At 35.9% G+C, this 18,538-nt stretch overlaps 1 protein-coding gene across 1 annotated transcript; it reads left to right on the top strand.

Annotated features, from left to right (window-relative positions):
* Positions 1–375: 375 nt before the first annotated feature.
* On the top strand, positions 376–4,400 carry LOC133295697 (hexosyltransferase GAUT11-like). The gene is made up of 2 exons (XM_061494552.1): positions 376–809; positions 2,946–4,400. The coding sequence occupies exons 1-2, from the start codon at positions 657–659 to the stop codon at positions 4,398–4,400; spliced, it is 1,608 nt and encodes a 535-aa protein (XP_061350536.1). The 5' UTR covers positions 376–656.
* The last annotated feature ends 14,138 nt before the right edge of the window (positions 4,401–18,538 follow it).

The following is an 18,538-nucleotide window of genomic DNA, read 5'->3' as shown; positions in this document are numbered from 1 at the left end:
AATGAACCGAAAAGTGTCACCATTCACTTCATCATATCCACATGCGATCATGTGCCCGCGCTTCCTTTATAGACTTCCTCATCTATCTTTTTGGCTTTTTATATTTTGTTTATGGCTTTGTTTATGCTTTGTTGGTTCTTTATTATGTTTTAACAATCTACGGTGAATACAAAGCAAACCTAGGATGTAACTTCCATAGTTTCAAATTTCTCCTCTTATGTATGTATATCCTGTTTGTGTTCTCACTCTCATTGGAGAAACCAAACCTCTTTGCTTAATTCTCTCTCTCTCTCTCTCTCTCTCTCTCTGTTTCTCTACTTTCACTTGTCGGACTCAATATTCTTTATTTGATTATACTGCCACTAAAAACAAAGAATAGATCATCAACATTTGCACTTGCGCTTTTTTCCTATTTGCTATCACTTCTTTGACAAGTAACAACCCAACTCGTTTCTGATTCTTGCTCCCTCTATCCTCAGTCCAAGGCAAGTGCATGTCACAGGGTACAAGGTTGGGGGTGTACAGTGAGTGAACATTCGTTTTCTTGCACGAGGGCGCCAAAAGGCCATTCTTTTATGGCTCTTTGATCGAATCCGAATCATGGGTTGGTATCATTTCTCGTTTTGGTGCTGAATTGTGGACGGAAAAGGTGAAAAATGCGGCGACGGGCTGCCGAGTTTCGGCGCCCGGTGCGGCGGAGGTTCTCTCATTGGATCTGGTTGCTTCTTGGCGCGTTCTTTGTTGTGGGTTTTGTTTTGTTCATTGTGCAACACAATCACCATGAAGATCGGGTCCAAGATCCCCTTCTGGTAAGAACATAACAAAACAGGGTCCCCTATGTTGCTTGATACTTAACGTGTTTCTTTCATTGGATATGCTTGTTCATTTCATAAAGTAAATGATTTTGGCGATGCCCAATTGGGCTTAGAACGTGGTTATGGCTGTGTACTAGGACCTACACGCTGTTTGAATTGGTTTCATCATCCGAGCACTTATGATGATATGATGTTGTTATGGTTTTAAAGGATTCTCTTTTGCATATCTAGTTTTCTAAACTTTTCCATCTTTGCTCACTTCTGTGAATTGTGTTTTGAATCAATTCATCCGAACGTTTCTGTTTCGTACTTGTAGGTGTTAATTCCATTAACATCTAACTATTGGCTCGTCTTTGAGTGCTTTTAATGTGGATCATGTGTATTCTTGAATCTCAAAACTTTGTTTTCTTTCTTGTTTCACATGCACAAGTTTAGTATCTTTGGAACTGAAAACTGTTCATCTTTCTTCTACTTTTTCTCATTGCTTTTATTCAATATGTAATAAAAATTTTCCTGGGACTGTGATTGTGGACTTCCTGTTATCATGAACGAGTATTAGTTAGCTCTTGATGCTAGAGATCCTATTGTTTCTGTTTTTTGGGATTTTATTTATTTATTTCTTTTGGACTAAGAACTAGATATCATAGTTGTTTCACTTTCAGTCATCTGTAATTCAGAATTATTGCTTGGAGAATTGATTCTATTTCTGATCCCCTGTCTATGTCAGAGTGAGTTACAATTTTTTGTAGTTACTTGCATAGCTGAACTTTTGGGAGTCAATTGTGGTGGAAATAGTTAATTTGATACTATCAGATGTGATCGACAGATATATGAAAAATCATCTTTTTTTTCTTTGCTATTTCCTGTTTTGAAGTCAAGCTTAACCTGAGTATAGATGGATCTTCCCATGGTTCATGATGTTATATATGCACACGGTTGATGTTGAGGCAAGAGTCCAGCAGTTTGAATGATATCTGAGATGTACTCTGGCAATAAGATGTGCTACTAATATAAACTGAAAGAAGATATATTACTTGATTATTTTTCATTCTAAATTTATGATTTTGTAATTGTTCATTGTTTTGGTCATAGTAGTATTATCTCTGGTGGATGAGCTAATTGGGGCAGGGAACCCTCCAAGACTCTTTTCATCACACTGGAGTTTTTATTTTGTGTGTGTGTGTGTGTGTGGGGCGGGGGGAGTTTATGACTGGCTCCATTTTTTGTTTCCAGATTCAGACTAGTTTTTGTTTAGCATACTAACACAAATTTCCATTTGAATTTTGGGTACTCTGTAGCATTTGTGTTTTAAAATCCTACTGAAATGGAAGAGAGAAAAAATTGCTTGTAGTTAAATTAAGGTGGTTTTGTCATGTGAGAACAGGAACAATAGAAGCTCCCATGAGAAAAGTGAATCAAATGAAAAATACTCCAGTTAAGAGAGGCAGAGGAGAATCGAAGAAAACATTAGGAGAAACTATAAATAAGGAACTTGCTCTAAATTGATTTGTTGAAATTTTGGTTTTTGAGAGTCCAATGAGATCTTTTGATTCATGTAGCCAGGCCCCCCTAGTGAGGTAAGGCTTGGTTGTTGTTGTACTAATTTTCAAGGAAAAGGGTGATCAAAAGGTTTTGGAAGGGAAATTGTTTTAATATTTATTTTTGGCCGCTAACAGGGGAAAATACTGTAGAACAGATATTGTGGTAGAAGTCATTCAATCATTTATTACTATGCAAAACAGGTGCTTGCTACTCATTCCTATAGCCATTCTGCATTTCAATATCAATGTATTACTCATTGAGTTCATTTGACCTGCTTCTAGATATCTAGTTATGTTGCATAGACAATCTGCCTTTCAACATTGTATTGTTACTATAAAGCTTTTGTATTTGTTGATTTATCATGGTTCTCATTATAATGGTAATTCTTTAGTTAATTTCTTTTCAGTCACCTACATTGAGGAAAATATCTAACTGCATGCTTTTTGAGAAAGTTTCTTCATGAATATACGTTGTTGTGACAGCGATTTTCGTGGCCCGACTGACTGAATGACTGTTGTTTCGCTTTAGGAGATATTGATTTTGTTATTAAAACTATTTCCTTACAGAGAAAGTGACTTATCATTGCAGGAGAGAAATGCAAAAGTTGAACATTTTGCTAAGGAGAGTTTGAATTTTACCGAAGAAATTTTAAGTGCAACATCCTTTTCACGCCAATTAGCAGAGCAAATGGTTCTGGCCAAGGCTTATGTGGTTATTGCCAAAGAGCACAATAATCTTCACCTAGCCTGGGAGCTTAGCTCAAAGATTAGAAGTTGCCAGCTTTTGCTTTCAAAAGCTGCCATGACTGGGGAGCCTGTCACCCTTGAGGAAGCCAAGCCAATTATTAAAAGTCTATCTTCTCTAATTTTCAAAGCACAAGATGTCCATTATGACATTGCAACCACTATAGTGACAATGAAATCCCATATTCAAGCTCTCGAAGAGCGAGCCAATGCTGCGACAGTTCAAAGCACTGTGTTTGCTCAAATATCAGCTGAAGCACTGCCCAAGAGTCTTCATTGCCTAAATGTGAAACTTATGGCTGATTGGCTAAAGACGCGATCCCTGCAAGAACTCTCAGATGAGAGGAGGAACTCTCCCCAGCGCATGGACAACAATCTATTTCATTTCTGCATTTTTTCAGATAATGTACTGGCAACATCTGTAGTTGTTAACTCTACAGTCTTCAATGCTGACCATCCGAAACAGTTGGTTTTTCACATTGTCACTGATGGTGTTAATTATGGAGCAATGCAAGCATGGTTCCTCAGTAATGACTATAAAGGGGCCACCATAGAGGTGCAGAATATTGAGGAGTTTCATTGGTTGAATGATTCTTATTCTCCAATTGTCAAACAGCTACGCAATCCCCAATCACGAGCCTTCTATTTTGGATCTTATCAAGATATAAATGTTGAACCTAAAATGCGGAACCCCAAGTTCGTCTCTCTACTGAATCATCTCCGGTTTTACATCCCTGAGATTTATCCACAACTTGAGAAGGTTGTTTTCCTTGACGACGATGTTGTTGTCCAGAAGGACCTGACCCCACTTTTCTCACTGGATTTGCATGGAAATGTGAATGGTGCAGTTGAAACTTGTCTTGAAGCGTTTCATCGTTACTACAAGTATCTCAATTTCTCAAATTCAATAGTAAGCTCAAAGTTTGATCCACAGGCATGTGGATGGGCATTTGGTATGAATATTTTTGACTTGGTTGCATGGAGGAAAGAAAATGTGACTGCAAGATATCACTATTGGCAAGAGCAGAATGCTGATGGAACACTCTGGAAGCTTGGTACAATTCCTCCTGCTCTTCTAAGTTTTTATGGTTTGACAGAACCACTTGATAGAAGATGGCATGTCTTAGGATTGGGTTACGACCTAAATATTGATAACCGCCTCATAGAAAGTGCCGCGGTTATTCACTTCAATGGGAACATGAAGCCATGGCTTAAGTTAGCTATAGGCAGGTATAAGCCACTTTGGCACAAGTACATAAATCAAAGTCACCCTCATCTTCAAGATTGTGCCATAGGTTAAAATGCACTACTTCTTGATTGCTTTTGGATTATGCAATCTCAAGATTATTTTAAACTCTTAGATCTGTGATTGCATTAGCCATTACTGTATAGTCAGAAGTAGAAAGATTTTGACCTTACTAGGAATTTTGTTTTTTGTTTTTTGTTTTTTATTTTTTCTCTTTTACCTTTCAATGACAGTGTCTTGAAGTAGAAAAAGAATGAATTCTTATACACTAGAAAGTTTAAATGCGTTAGGTGAAGAGATGTGGGAGAATCCATTTTTTGGCTGGTGGGGCTATCCTTTTCCCCTTCTGCAAGTTGTAGAATTATTTTTTCTTCAGTAATTATTGTAATAATTATAAGCTCTTTAAAATAGTAATTTAATTGAACGGAAACATTTTTACCCCCTTCTCCCTCATGTCATGTCTTATGCCAATTCAATTGTTTTTTCTTTGCTAAGCCAACCATATTTTGTTGAGTTATGACACTCCTTCAAGAATTTAGCATCATTTTTTTTAGTAAATAGAATTTAGCATCATTTGTCAAGGAAGAAACTAGAATGTGAATCTAAAATCGCTGGAAAAAAACTAACTAATTCAAAAGTTTAAACTATTAGATAAATATTATATTAATGATTTTATATTATATATATCCAATACGATATCTCACGCAAGAGTTCATTCGGGCGGACAATATACAAATAATGCTTATTTATATTAAGAAACTTTGTAATATTTAATTACGTATTAATAGAATGGAGACGACAAAAATCGAACTTGTGATCACTTGTCACATAAGCTTTGATATTTTGTAAAAAAATAATTTAATCTTAAAACTTAAGTTGTTAGGTGAATGCTACATTAATAACTTTATATTATATCTATCTAATTTTAAGGAATAACAATCTAAAAAATTCACAAAAAGTAAATTACATAATAATATGAAAATGTCGGCACTGGTTAGCACGAATTAAAATCTTTCGGCTTTTTATCTACTCAACCAGGAGAAGCGTGTCAACTGCTTTATGTATTGTTTTCAATTTTTAAAATATATCTAAACGGAGTACATGTCTTTGTCAAAACTCACAAACAAGTTATTGGACAAAACGGTTCATGTACACAGCATTATTATGTTTGATACATAGTATAGGATAAGGCCTGATAGTATAAGATTTGATAGTATAAGGCATGATTGTATAAGATCTGATTGAATTTTAATACCATCCAGCGTTTAGCACGGTATTGTATAAAATAATATATTATATAAGATAATATCATCTAATATTTGATAATGCACTGTATAATACTATATATGATAAAAATAAATATTTTTAATAAAAATATCCTTTAATAAAGAATTTATATAATTCTTCAAAAAATGTCATATGATATTAATTTTTATAAAAATTTATTGATCAGTGTGTCCAAAATATAAATTAATTTTTATAAAAATAAAAATATTCAATATTTTAAAATTAATATATTAAAAAATTAATTTTTATTTTAATAGATTAATATTAAAAAAATATATTAATTTTTGAGAATTACATTGGTCAACGATGTTAATACATTAATCTCTTATTAGGTCTTATCCATCACCCTTAGGCCGGATTAAGTTATACATCGTTTTGATGTATTAAGGGATTATGCTGTATAAGCTTATACTATATGATGGTCACACCAAACAACTGAAAATGTCATAACGTATAGTATAAGCTTATACTATCATGTCTTATACCTCAAACCTACAAAGCACCGATACCGACACGGCATTTTCGATACGTTCCCGATACGTGATATTGATACGTTGCTTCAAAAATACTAATATTTTGATACGTTCCGACACGTCTTAGTATTAAATAATATTTTTAATATAAAGAATATATTTTACATTAACAGAATATAATAAAAGAAATTATAAGCATAGATAATAGATTATTCATACAGAATCATAAAATTTAAGAAATACATAACATAAAAAGAAAATCAAGACAAAAGCATACATAATTAACATAATACAAAAATAAATAAATAAATTAATGAACAACAATAATAACAATGACACATAAAAAAGAGAAAAGATTAAAGTATAGATGGTAATTTAAATCGTGTGTAAAATATTATTGAACAAAATTGATTTTATTTTAATTTTTTTTTATCAAAAGGACTAGTAAAAAAAATGGATAGAAAGATATACGAATTATAATGTTTCCCAAAATTAAAAAAAGATATACAATATTATTAATGCTCTGCTATTTCATATACCTAATAAAGAAAAAAAGAATGAAAGAGGATAACCGACAAAGAGAAAGGATAAAGATAAACCGACAGATACAAAGCCCAAAGGCACATCAGCACATGCAAATAGAGAGAGGTATCTGAAGAAGTCTTTGGCTGTGGGTATTGGAGGAAAGCGACAAATAAAATAAACTATTGACAGTTATAGAAGGCAGATGTACGAAGCCAAGAAGGAAGATCCAAAGAGGTCGCCGGAGCAAAAAAGGAGGAACAGCAACGGCGTCCAGAGAGGAAGAACAAAGACAGCTTATTCGAATGAGGTGAGTATATAAGTGAGATTTCGATTTAGGTACTTCTGGGCCAAAATCATCCGTTAGAAAACAACCTTCATTTTTTAAAAATTCTCAAAACTTTCATTTGACCGTATCGAAGAAGTCGTTGACCCATCCGATACTGCAAAAACCGTGTCAGAAGCTTACCCGTCTGGGACGCATATCGGATACGTGAATTTTATTTTTTTTTAACGAATCGGTGCTTCATAGCCTCACACCAAACAAGCCCTAACATTTAGCAATATCTATCGTATTTTCAATCAATCCATTCTATCTCATTCCTAAATAAGTTATCATTAGAGGTGGTTGGAGAAATAAAAATCAATGCCAGAGCTACGTTTTATCTTTATCATACCAAATGAAAGCTAACATTTTTTCGCCGTTATGACCACAAAAACTTTGCATCAACTTATAGAGTTCAAAATGGAGCCAAATTTCAACACACAAAGGACAACATAATGGTGACACATGATGAATTTCAAGATATTCACAAAAGAACAAATGCTGTCAATTAGAAAAACAATAAATGATGTGAGGAACAAAATAAGGATTTCGGACATACCATTGATACTATAGTACTTCAAAAAAAAAAAGTTAAAGTAAATCACACGTTAAAAGGACCTTTTTCTAAGATGGAGCCTTTAAAATTTAAATAGTTGATAATAGGTACCTATCGTATATTGACATAGGATAGGCAATCATTTCGGATTGGGTTCTCTCTAATTACTAACTATCTCACACTTTATGCAAATTCAAGGATCAACAACGCCTTGGTGCTCTTAACCCATCACAGTTTATATCAATTTACTTAATTTACAACTCATTAATTACATTATCAAAACTTAAACCATTTCAATCACCTTGATCCATTAACATGCATTCTTTAAACATAAAACATAAATTATATTGTAGAATAGGCCTATTGCCCTTTCATCATATAACATGCTTCAATATTACACAAGGTCTCAAATTACAATTTGCAAGTTCTCCAATGAAACATAATACAATTTACATCTCCAATTACAACATAATAATTCCTCAAATAAAACATGATAAATCATCAACTAAACTTAGACAAAATATGACATGAACAAAGACGGCAATATGAATAATCTTATATCAACATACAACGTTCATGTCCAAAGTCTAGCCTAGGTCACATGGCCACAAAATGCAAAATATGCTCTAAGCTCTCATGCTCATCCTACGGGGCCTCTTGCCCGCCGCTCCAGTGCCATTGCCACTACTTGAAATAAAGTCCCCAAAATGGGGTGAGATATACGGATATATCTCAGTAACCCAGAGGTTCTGAAGACTATTCTACCCAATGGCTCACTCAGATATACATTAACAATATACCACAACATTCAAAAGGGGATAAAACAAGGGATTTAGTGAAGTAGGGAAGCATAGGGAGTAAAATACGATGAAGCTGGAATGGTCAATGCCAAAGTCACGCAACATCCGACCTATTGGCCTCGGCATATAGCCTACGGGTTCTCATCCAAGGAAGTGTTCTCAGAACATCAACCAAGGAACCCTCCATCCATATACACCCGAGACTTTCCTAGTGTGCTCCTCAACGGATAACACACCAAGACCCCAGGTCAACTGGAACTCTCTCATGGAGACTGTAAAATCCTGAGCACTGACGATGGCGGGGAGTGAGCGCCGGTGCAAAGAGGCACGGACAAGGAGTGGCTCCTGACAGGATTCCAGCGGGGGGTTACATGCATGAATGATTAGAATCGACACCCGAAAGAGAGGGATTCCAAAGACTGTGCAGGTATGAGACTGCACAGTTTAGGATAGCTTATAAGAATTAATTGGTACTACTTATACTAGCAAGATGCATCTGCATTTTGGTAGCCCGGAACAGAAGAATTCCACAGTTAAGCATGCTTGACTTGGAGAAATTCTGGGATGGGTGACCTCCTGGGAAGTTTTCCCGAGAAGAGTGCGAGTGAGGAAAAAGCACCGTAAAAAGTCTCGTGTTAGTGTGTGAGGATAGTCATTGATTCTTGAAGCGGCCATGCGTTACAAGTGGTATTAGAGCAGGGCCTCTCTTCCAGTACGGTGTGGTTCGAGGACGAACCAGGCGGAAGCTGGTGGACATGTAACATCCTGAGCGCTGACGAGGGCAGGGAGTGATCGCCGGTGAAAAGAGGCACAGACAAGGAGCAGCTCCTGACAAGCTTCCAGCGGGGGTTACATGCATGAATGAATCGAATCGACACCTGAAAGAGAGGGATTCCAAAGACTGTGCAGGTATGAGACTGCACAGGTTGGGATAGCTTATAAGAATTAATTGGTACTACCTATACTAACAAGATGCATCTGCTTTTCGGTAGCCCAGAATAGAAGATTTCCACAGTTAAGCGTGCTTGACTTGGAGCAATTCTAGGATGGGTGACCTCCTAGAAAGTTTTCCCGGGAAGTGTGCGAGTGAGAAAAAAGCACACTGAAAAGTCTTGTGTTAGTGTGTGGGGATAATCCTTGATTCTTGAAGCGACCAGACGTTACAGAGACCTATCCAGTGGAAGTACGTAACGCCCGAAGGCAACAATCTACTGGTAAGAGACACGGTACATCCTATGTACCACTATACATACAATAATGCATGAACATATTATACTATATTACCAATATACACCTTCAACCACTACCATCAAGGGGCATGGTGGAGCACACACGGGGACTAAACCCCAGTACTAAGGGATTACTTGATGCCAACTCCCACTCTTGGTAGCTCCAACTCACAGTACCACCGAGCTTGGTCCACAAGAAATGCCTACACATAGGCCATTCCCATTACAATTATAATAAACCAAGACATATACATGCTTAATACAGTATTCATGCATATATTCATAACAACTCACCACAATCCCTTTGATCAAGGACCAAAGGCAACCCATCAAACTCAAAGCTCCGAATTTACATCCGTGGGAGGCAACCTACAATGATCACACAAGGATCATCAATACAAGGTGCAACCAACTAATCACAAAGCACCAAAGATCCCTCCCCATAAGCATAGGTTCGACCAATGACCTTAAATTTACAAAACCATTTTCTTAATGTTATTTTAATTTACCATTAACATCTCAAGGTTACCGCAACATTCATTCAAGCCTTTAATTCCATTTAATATCAACCTAGCACCATTCTCTCTAATTTTCCTTAAATGGCCGAAACACATATACACACATCACCTAATAATTTTCCTTCCAATTCAATGCATCAACTCAACATACAACTCATTTAAACACCATTCACATTCACACAACATCCATTACACAATTTTTACATCATCCATCCTTATTTCCCCTCATTGGCTGAATTCATCATGCAAGGCTACCAAGGGATTTCCAACTTATTTCAACACTTCCACACATCATACAATCCTATAATCAACTCATACAAACACTCCACAACTCAATTACACAATCCTACAACATATCAATTTCACAAAGTGTTGAAATCCCAACTCAAAATTTCCTAAGTTATACAATTATTTCCTCAATAATTTTTATGGTTTCTATCATTATAAAACATCATTCTAAGCCACTTTTATCTAATAAACATTTTTAATTTGAGCTCTCTAACTACATTAATCCATGCACACTAACCCTAGGTTCATAAATTTCAATCCAATGAAAACTTAATAAAAGAGTGGAATTACTTACCACCAACAACCCAAGATTGGAAAGGAAGAAGCTCTTCAAGCTCCCATGAGCTCCAATCCACCAAAATCTCCAAAAACTTCAATATTTTTGCAACTGAAAATGGGTAGTATCTCCCTCTACACTGCACCAAACTCAAAAATAAGGATATAAATGGATTCCTTGCGAAATTTTAAGTGAGTTAGGCTTTGGAACCACTCAATTTGGTGACCTTGAACTCAAGTTACAATTGTTTGAAGTTTTCAAAACCTTAACCATGGTGACCCACGAATTTGCCGTTGTATAGGAAGGGGAAGAGTTTCAAATTCTGATTTCCACATGTGCTTAAATTGTCATTTAAGTGGGGGTGGGTCCCACAAGTGCCACCTCACTCAAAACTCACTTAAACTCACTTAATCTCACCACTAATCTTCGATTAATTCACGACCTATTTATAAAATCCAAAATTTAATGTTAACCAAAGTCCTTTAATTATACTTGATCAGATGAATCCAGAGTTTTTTGGTTATTCGGTGAAATTAAAGTTTTAAGCTATATGTGCATCGTTGGCACGTTTTCCCAAAAATCCTAATTTTAATCAAATTTCACTAGTGATCATAATTCTTAGTCCTACGTACCATTTATAACTTATTTTCAAACCTAGAGCACAAAATTTATTCGGCACGCTTTACGGTGCAACTGTACCGCGATATTTTTACCCGGTAAAAACACTATTCATCAAATTTCCAGAAACTTGCCTAACCATTCAATTTTTCGTTCAGAATCCAATTACAGGGTTAGTTTTCTCATTTGAGACCTTCTACTCAAATTTCTTTTCCTAGAGTTACGTGTTTGGCAAATTACCGTTTTATCTTTTTTACGTGTTTTGACTCCGAATTTTAGGATTTTCATTAATCCTACCCTTTAATTCATATTTATAATATACTTATATAATTTAAAATTATGAGGTGTTATATTCACCCCTCGTTTTTGAAATTTTGTCCGCAAAATTAGCATCGTACCGATCCACTAACTCGGGATGTAGCCAGAGAATCTCATCCTTTCGCTCTCAAGTAGCTTCCTCATATGTGCATCTTTACCACTTTACTTTCATCACAGACATAACCATGTTTTGCAGTATCGAACGTTCCCTAATCCATCATAAACACTTGCCAATTCCGGTAATATGTCTTTTTAATTCACTATATTTTAAATTTTTCCATAGGTCAGGGCCATACCTTAGGTTGCACTTTCACTAATTTATAGGTAATAATTAGCTATGTCACAAGTTCGTCTGTCTAACCTCTTTTCATTCTCATTTTTATCTATTCTCTGTCCCAAGGTCATTCACAACAACCTCAAACAGTTTCCAAGTATCTTTGCCGGTCATTTCCTGAACATTTTAACTCTCACTTTCTTTAGTACTTCAATCCTTTTGCTACTAAGATTGTTTCAACAATACCCCAGGATGCCAGTCCTTTCCACTAATAATACTAATCTTACAACTTCGTTGGTTCTTTAGCCTTTCCACAAGCATATTACCTTCTAATTTCAAAGGTACCCTATAGTATCCTAGAATCCCAACTCACAATGAAATCCATATTTATACACTTTACTTTACTTTATCACATGTCTCCACGTCTTCTTAGATAATCACAACTATATTTTCTCTTAGTGATACAGGGACTAACAACCCCCGTCATAGTTTATATCTCAGGTCAGTCATTTCGAGGCTTTCATTCCCCAAATCCATTCATGAAATTTTCCATACACAAAGCCGTATTTATAATTTACATCGATCATTCATTTGTCTATCAACTTAGCTTTCTCAAGGTCTAAGCACAAAATTCATCAATGACTTCCGCATCAAAGGCCTTATGCCTAAGATTTCCTCTAACTAACCATTTTTACTCATCATTCAGTGCCAATATTGTAGATTCAACATATGTTTCACTCATTTATACCTTAATTTCATAATCATTGACATTCAATCATGGATGTCCATCGTAATATATTATATCATAATTCTCTCATATAAGTCTCATCACACTGGTAATTTTCAAACATAGTCGTTCTATCACATGGAACTAATTTCATCCTTAAACCAATTTTAAAATTTCTATCCATATATTGTATCTCCAAAGGATGTATTTCTCCCAACTAGCACGTACAACATATTGTACTCTGAGTCACTCCACTGAGCTATCAACCTTTCTTTAGTAAACACAATTTAAGTTACCGGTCATTATTAGTCATCGTTACTTGACCCCTTCACGACTAACTTCTTATGTAAGGCCATTAGGCCACAATCTTAACTCCACATTTATTCATCACTAGTCCTCCTAGCATAGCATTTACTCAATTTGTCAGTATTAACAAGTTGTTATCCTTTCCAATAGGGCAAGAATCCCCAATAAACTTCAAAATTTCCATGAAACCCAAAATCCATGTCACCGCACTTGGTGCACACACACACACACACACCACCGAGTACTCCAAAATCACACCTCAAAATACCTTCTCATGACACCTCACATATTATATCATATTTGATATATTACTGTTCACTTAAAAGTACCTGATATCACATCTTGCGTTCTTCACACGGCACAATCCCCGTCGTGCAGTAACATAAGGCATCTTATCTGTACTAGCAGTCACATCAATGCAGGATACTTCCTTGTATCCAAGTCCTTATAGAAGATAACAATAGTCTCCGGGAACATAATCCGCGCAGAGATAACAAGAGTCTCGGGGAACATAATCCGCGCAGAGATAACAAGAGTCTCCGGGAACATAATCCACGCAGAGATAACAAGAGTCTCCGGGAACATAACCCGCACAGAGATAACAAGAGTCTCTGGGAATATAATCCGCACAGATATAGCCATACACTCTGGGGACATAAGCCGCACAGAGGTATCCATACTCTCTGGGCACATAAGCCGCACAGAGATAGTAATATCAAGTCATATAATGTGCACCCAGTGCATAGAAAATTCATATTTATAATATATCCGTATATAACGACAAAACGTGTACCCAGTACACTCCATAGCACATATGGAGCCAGTCCATTTGGTGTCTGTATCATATCCGTATATAACGGCAAAATGTGTTTTGTATATCCACATAGGTCTACCCCCATAATCATAGTAATAGTAGTATAATAATCATATTGCATATATGTACAGTCCATTATTTCTTTCTTGGTTATTTCTTCCCACAGATAGCTTACTCATTTATTTTAATTAGTCATCAGACAGGGTTCATAACATAATCACTATTACACGAGTCCATAATCTCCTCAGAACTTTGTACACATCTCACAATTTTTAAGAGTTTCTTCTATCGTGTTACAGTTAAAATCCATTGTCCATTATTTCTTGCTCGTTACTCCTCTTGGTGGTTGTAGAATATCCATTACATTTAAAATATCATTACTCTGTTTATCAATTCTTCAATATGTCATGAGGAATGCCATCATTTACTGGTTCACGCGATCCGCACACAAAGACCATCCGATGAGTTCCACTTCGAACAATGTCCACCTGGGACTTCCAAGAGTCATACCTCTTAGGATCTAATCTCCAAAGGAAAGCTCAGAACAATTTCACGGTCACAACATCTACGTACTGACACTCAGGTCAACTCGCAGTATATATATATATATATATATTGGCACTTAGGCCATCACAGAATCATTATCCCTTTATTCAGTCAAGAGGTAGACAGACAATCAGTCCATTATGTGTACTCCATTTATCCTTTACAGGTATCCATTGTCATTTAAGTATATCCAATGGCATGTAAGCCTATACGATGGCATATAAGTCCATTTTGTTTCTACATATAATATCCAATGGGTACTTCCAAGAGTAACCTTTAATATAGCCCTACTCTTGGGTCAACACCACCTGGCAATCCACACAGGGTATTTCTCTAGGGGAAGTCTCGACCCACTACCAGGAGACCATATACATATGTATATATTGTATATCACATCATACTATGTTCCTCACATTTCATATCAATTATCAGATTATTTCACAAGCACACTACCATTAGTAGTATATATATACACACCACTGGATCATAATTTCTTATACAATTCTCATTACTATTTTACGTAAGATTATACAATTCAACCATCCTATCCATTTTATCAATGGCAAGTATGCCAATTAGAATAGGTATCCATTAACTACAATGATGCCTTCCCTGTACATTTATCTTATGCCCTCTATGGCAATTCTCTCAACTTCTTCCTTATGCACATAATACATAATTAATTCATCTCACCTATGTTTAATCAATACCACCTCCTTATGGATTTAAATTCCATATTCCAATATATCTCAAATTAACACATCAATGACATAATCATTCCAAGTGGTCAAATCCCCTAGGATTAGATATCAAAGGTTTAATTCATTTCTAAAAATCTCAATTTATTCAAGTGTACGCCCTCAAATCAGGGACTTCTAACTTTCTAATTTAATATCAAGGTACTCAAGCTTACATCTAAACATACATGTTCATATTTTTCAATAATTCATTAGGTTCTAAGTCACTCACCGTATTGAAGTCAAATCGCTAAGTTAACCTATGATAACACTGTACATTAAAAGGTCAGACAGAACATCCAAATTTGTTTTCATTAAGTCCTCAAATATTTATATTTTACTTACAGTCGTCTCTGTCCATGGAGCAGTCAACACTGCAGCCACAACATCAGGCTAAGGACTTGCATTAGGTGCTCCAGGGTTACCACACAGGCTTCTTATGATGACCACACATATAACACAAAAGAATGGGTTGATCAGACCCACACTAAGGAATCACATGCAATAATCAATAAGAGACTACATACCACTATACAATACTTAACACAATCATACAACAATCAGAGTTCCCTAGTAAACTTCTTTGATACCATAAAATGTAACAACCCCTTTATGTACCGGTATTGTTAACATTGATTATGATATTAAGCGCAGTTACAATCACAACAGTTCATTTATAAAAATGCGAGTAAACTTTTTCCTTTTCATTACGCGAGCATTTAAAACAATAATAAAGCGTAATGAGTAAAAGTTGTGACCATAATTGAAAAATAAATGAAGAATAATAATATTAATTTTCTAACTATCATATAAGACTTCTCTCAAGTCACCAAGAGGTTCCCATAAACTCACTTAGCATAAATCTCACTTTTACGGTTTCTACCTATCCGAACATGGTTCTGTATTTTAGATACTACAGAAAATTCGCGTGACGCGAACCTCTCATCTTTTAGTATGTTATTCTAGACTTAATTATCTTCCCAAATATCTATCACACACTCCATAAAGTTCTCGTTTTCTCTGGTTATCACCGTTTGGAATTGGACAAGCAAATCTGTCAGCCAATCTCAAACAGGGCTCCAAACAGCCCTTGCTCTTTCCACGATTTCGGACAAACCACTCCACGAATTGCTCTCACATTTTTATAAAGTAAACTAGATACCTCAAGCTTCAATTTGACATATCATGGGCCTAATTTGACTAAGAATTGTGATAGTAATAATTTTTCCAAAAACAGATTGCGACAACCCCAAGTGCAGAGGATTTCTAAGCAGTCTGTGTTAAAAGGCCTCTACAGGGCAGTGTACTACTCCTATGGTTCTCAAATTTTTAAAAACTGTAGTTGACATCTCAATCTTCAATATGGTGTATGGTACGTCCCTATTGGGCTTCTATAGAGGGAGCTATGCTCTCCCAAAGTTCACCCAAAATCTGCCATTTTCTAGAAAATTCGATGGCATCTCCTTTGTTTTCCCAACATATCCATTTTTGTAAAAGTGTGTTATCTATCATCAAGGTTACCTAATAGACACGGGTGGCACTCAAGGACCAACAATGCCTTGGTGCTCTTACAACCCATCACAGTTTATATCAATTTACTTAATTTACAACTCATTAATTGCATTATCAAAACTTAAACCATTTCAATCACCTTGATCCATTTACATGCATTCTTTAGATATAAAACATAATTCATATCCTAGAATAGGCCTATTTCCCTTTCATCATATAACATGCTTCAATATTACACAAGGTCCCAATATTACAATTTGCAAGTTCTCTAATGAAATATAATACAATTTACATCTCAAATTACAACATAATAATTCCTCAAATAAAACATGATAAATCATCAACTAAACCTACACAAAATATGACATGAACAAATTTGGCAATATAAATAATCCTAGATCAACATAAAATGTTCATGTCCTAAGTCTAGCCTAGGCCAAATGGCCACAAAATGCAAAATATGTTCTAAGCTCTCATGCTCATCATACGAGCATCTTGCCCGCCGCTCCAGTGCCACTGCCACTACCTGAAATAAAGTCTCCAAAACGGGATGAGATATACGGATATATTTCAGTAACCCAAAGGTTTTGGAGATTACTCCGCCCAACGACTCACTCAGATGTACATTAACAATATACCACAACATTCACAAAAGGGATAAAGCAAGGGATTTAGTGAAATAAGGAAGCATATGGAGTGAAATACGATGAAGCTGGAATGGTCAATGCCAAAGTCACGCAACATTCGGCTTATTGTCCTCGGTAAATAGCTATGGGTTCTCATCCAAGGAAGTGTTCCCAGAACATCAACCAAGGCACCATCCATCCATATACACCCGAGACTTTCCTAGTGTGCTCCTCAACGGGTAACACACCATGACCCCAAGTCAACTGGAACTCCATCATGGAGACCTATTCAGTGGAAGTCCGTAACGCCCAAAGGTAGCAATCTACTGGCAAGAGACACGGTACATTCTATGTACCGTTATACATACAATAATGCATGAATATGTTATACTATATTACCAACATACACCTTCAACCACTACCATCAAAGGGGCATGGTGGAACACACACGGGGACTAAACTCCAGTACCAAGGGATTACCTGATGCAAACTCCCTCTCTTGGTAGCTCCAACTCACAGTACCACCGAGCTTGGTCCACAAGAAATGCTTACACATAGGCCATTTCCATTACAATTATAATCAACCAAGATATATACATGCTTATTACAGTATTCATGCATATATTCATAACAACTCACCTCAATCCCTTTGATCAAGGACCAAAGGCAACCCACCAAGCTCAAAGCTCCGAATTTACATCCGTGGGAGGCAACCTACAATTTTCACACAAGGATCATCAATACAAGGTGCAACAAATTAATCACAAAGCACCAAAGATCCCTCTCAATAAGCATAGGTTCGGCCAATGGCCTTAAATTTACAAAACCATTTTCTTAATTTTATTTCAGTTTACCATTAACATCCCAAGGTTACCACAACACTCATTCAAGCTTTTAATTCCATTTAATATCAACCTAGCACCATTCTCTATAATTTTCCTTAAATGGCTGAAACACATACACACACATCACTTAATAATTTTCCTTCCAATTCAATTCATCAACTTAACATGCAACTCATTTAAACACCATTCACATTCACACAACATCCATTACACTATTTTTACATCATCCATCCTTGTTTCCCCTCATTGGCCGAATTCATCATGCAAGGCTACCAAGGGATTTCCAACTCATTTCAACACTTCCACACATCATACAATCCTATAATCAACTCATACAAGCACTCCACAACTCAATTACACAATCCTACAACATATCAATTTCACAAAGTGTTGAAATGCCAACTCAAAATTGTTAGTATATGGGTGTCCTAGAGACAATCTTTTTGATTAAATAAGGACATAAGATGTGGACCTTTTTGTCGCAAATAAATAATAAGCACTCTTTATCCTATTTCATATTTTGTCTCGATATTATTGTTAATATATTATGAATAAACTGGATAAACCCCTTGAAATAGAACATGTATTTCTTGA

The sequence above is a fragment of the Gastrolobium bilobum genome, unplaced genomic scaffold (genome assembly GCF_033153095.1).
Source record: "Gastrolobium bilobum isolate Gb01-03AN ecotype WA unplaced genomic scaffold, APGP_CSIRO_Gbil_v1 utg793, whole genome shotgun sequence".
NCBI lineage: Eukaryota > Viridiplantae > Streptophyta > Magnoliopsida > Fabales > Fabaceae > Gastrolobium > Gastrolobium bilobum.
The sequence above is the reverse complement of the archived record's forward strand: the minus strand, read 5'-3'. Positions and strand labels throughout refer to the sequence as shown.

What these genes read in the sequence shown, in the direction of transcription:
- LOC133295697 (XM_061494552.1), top strand. Translation starts at nt 657, where the DNA reads ATGCGGCGACGGGCTGCCGAGTTTCGGCGCCCGGTGCGGCGGAGGTTC. An exon ending in GGGTCCAAGATCCCCTTCTG is followed by an intron (nt 810 to 2,945) that starts GTAAGAACATAA and finishes TTATCATTGCAG; the next exon opens with GAGAGAAATGCAAAAGTTGA.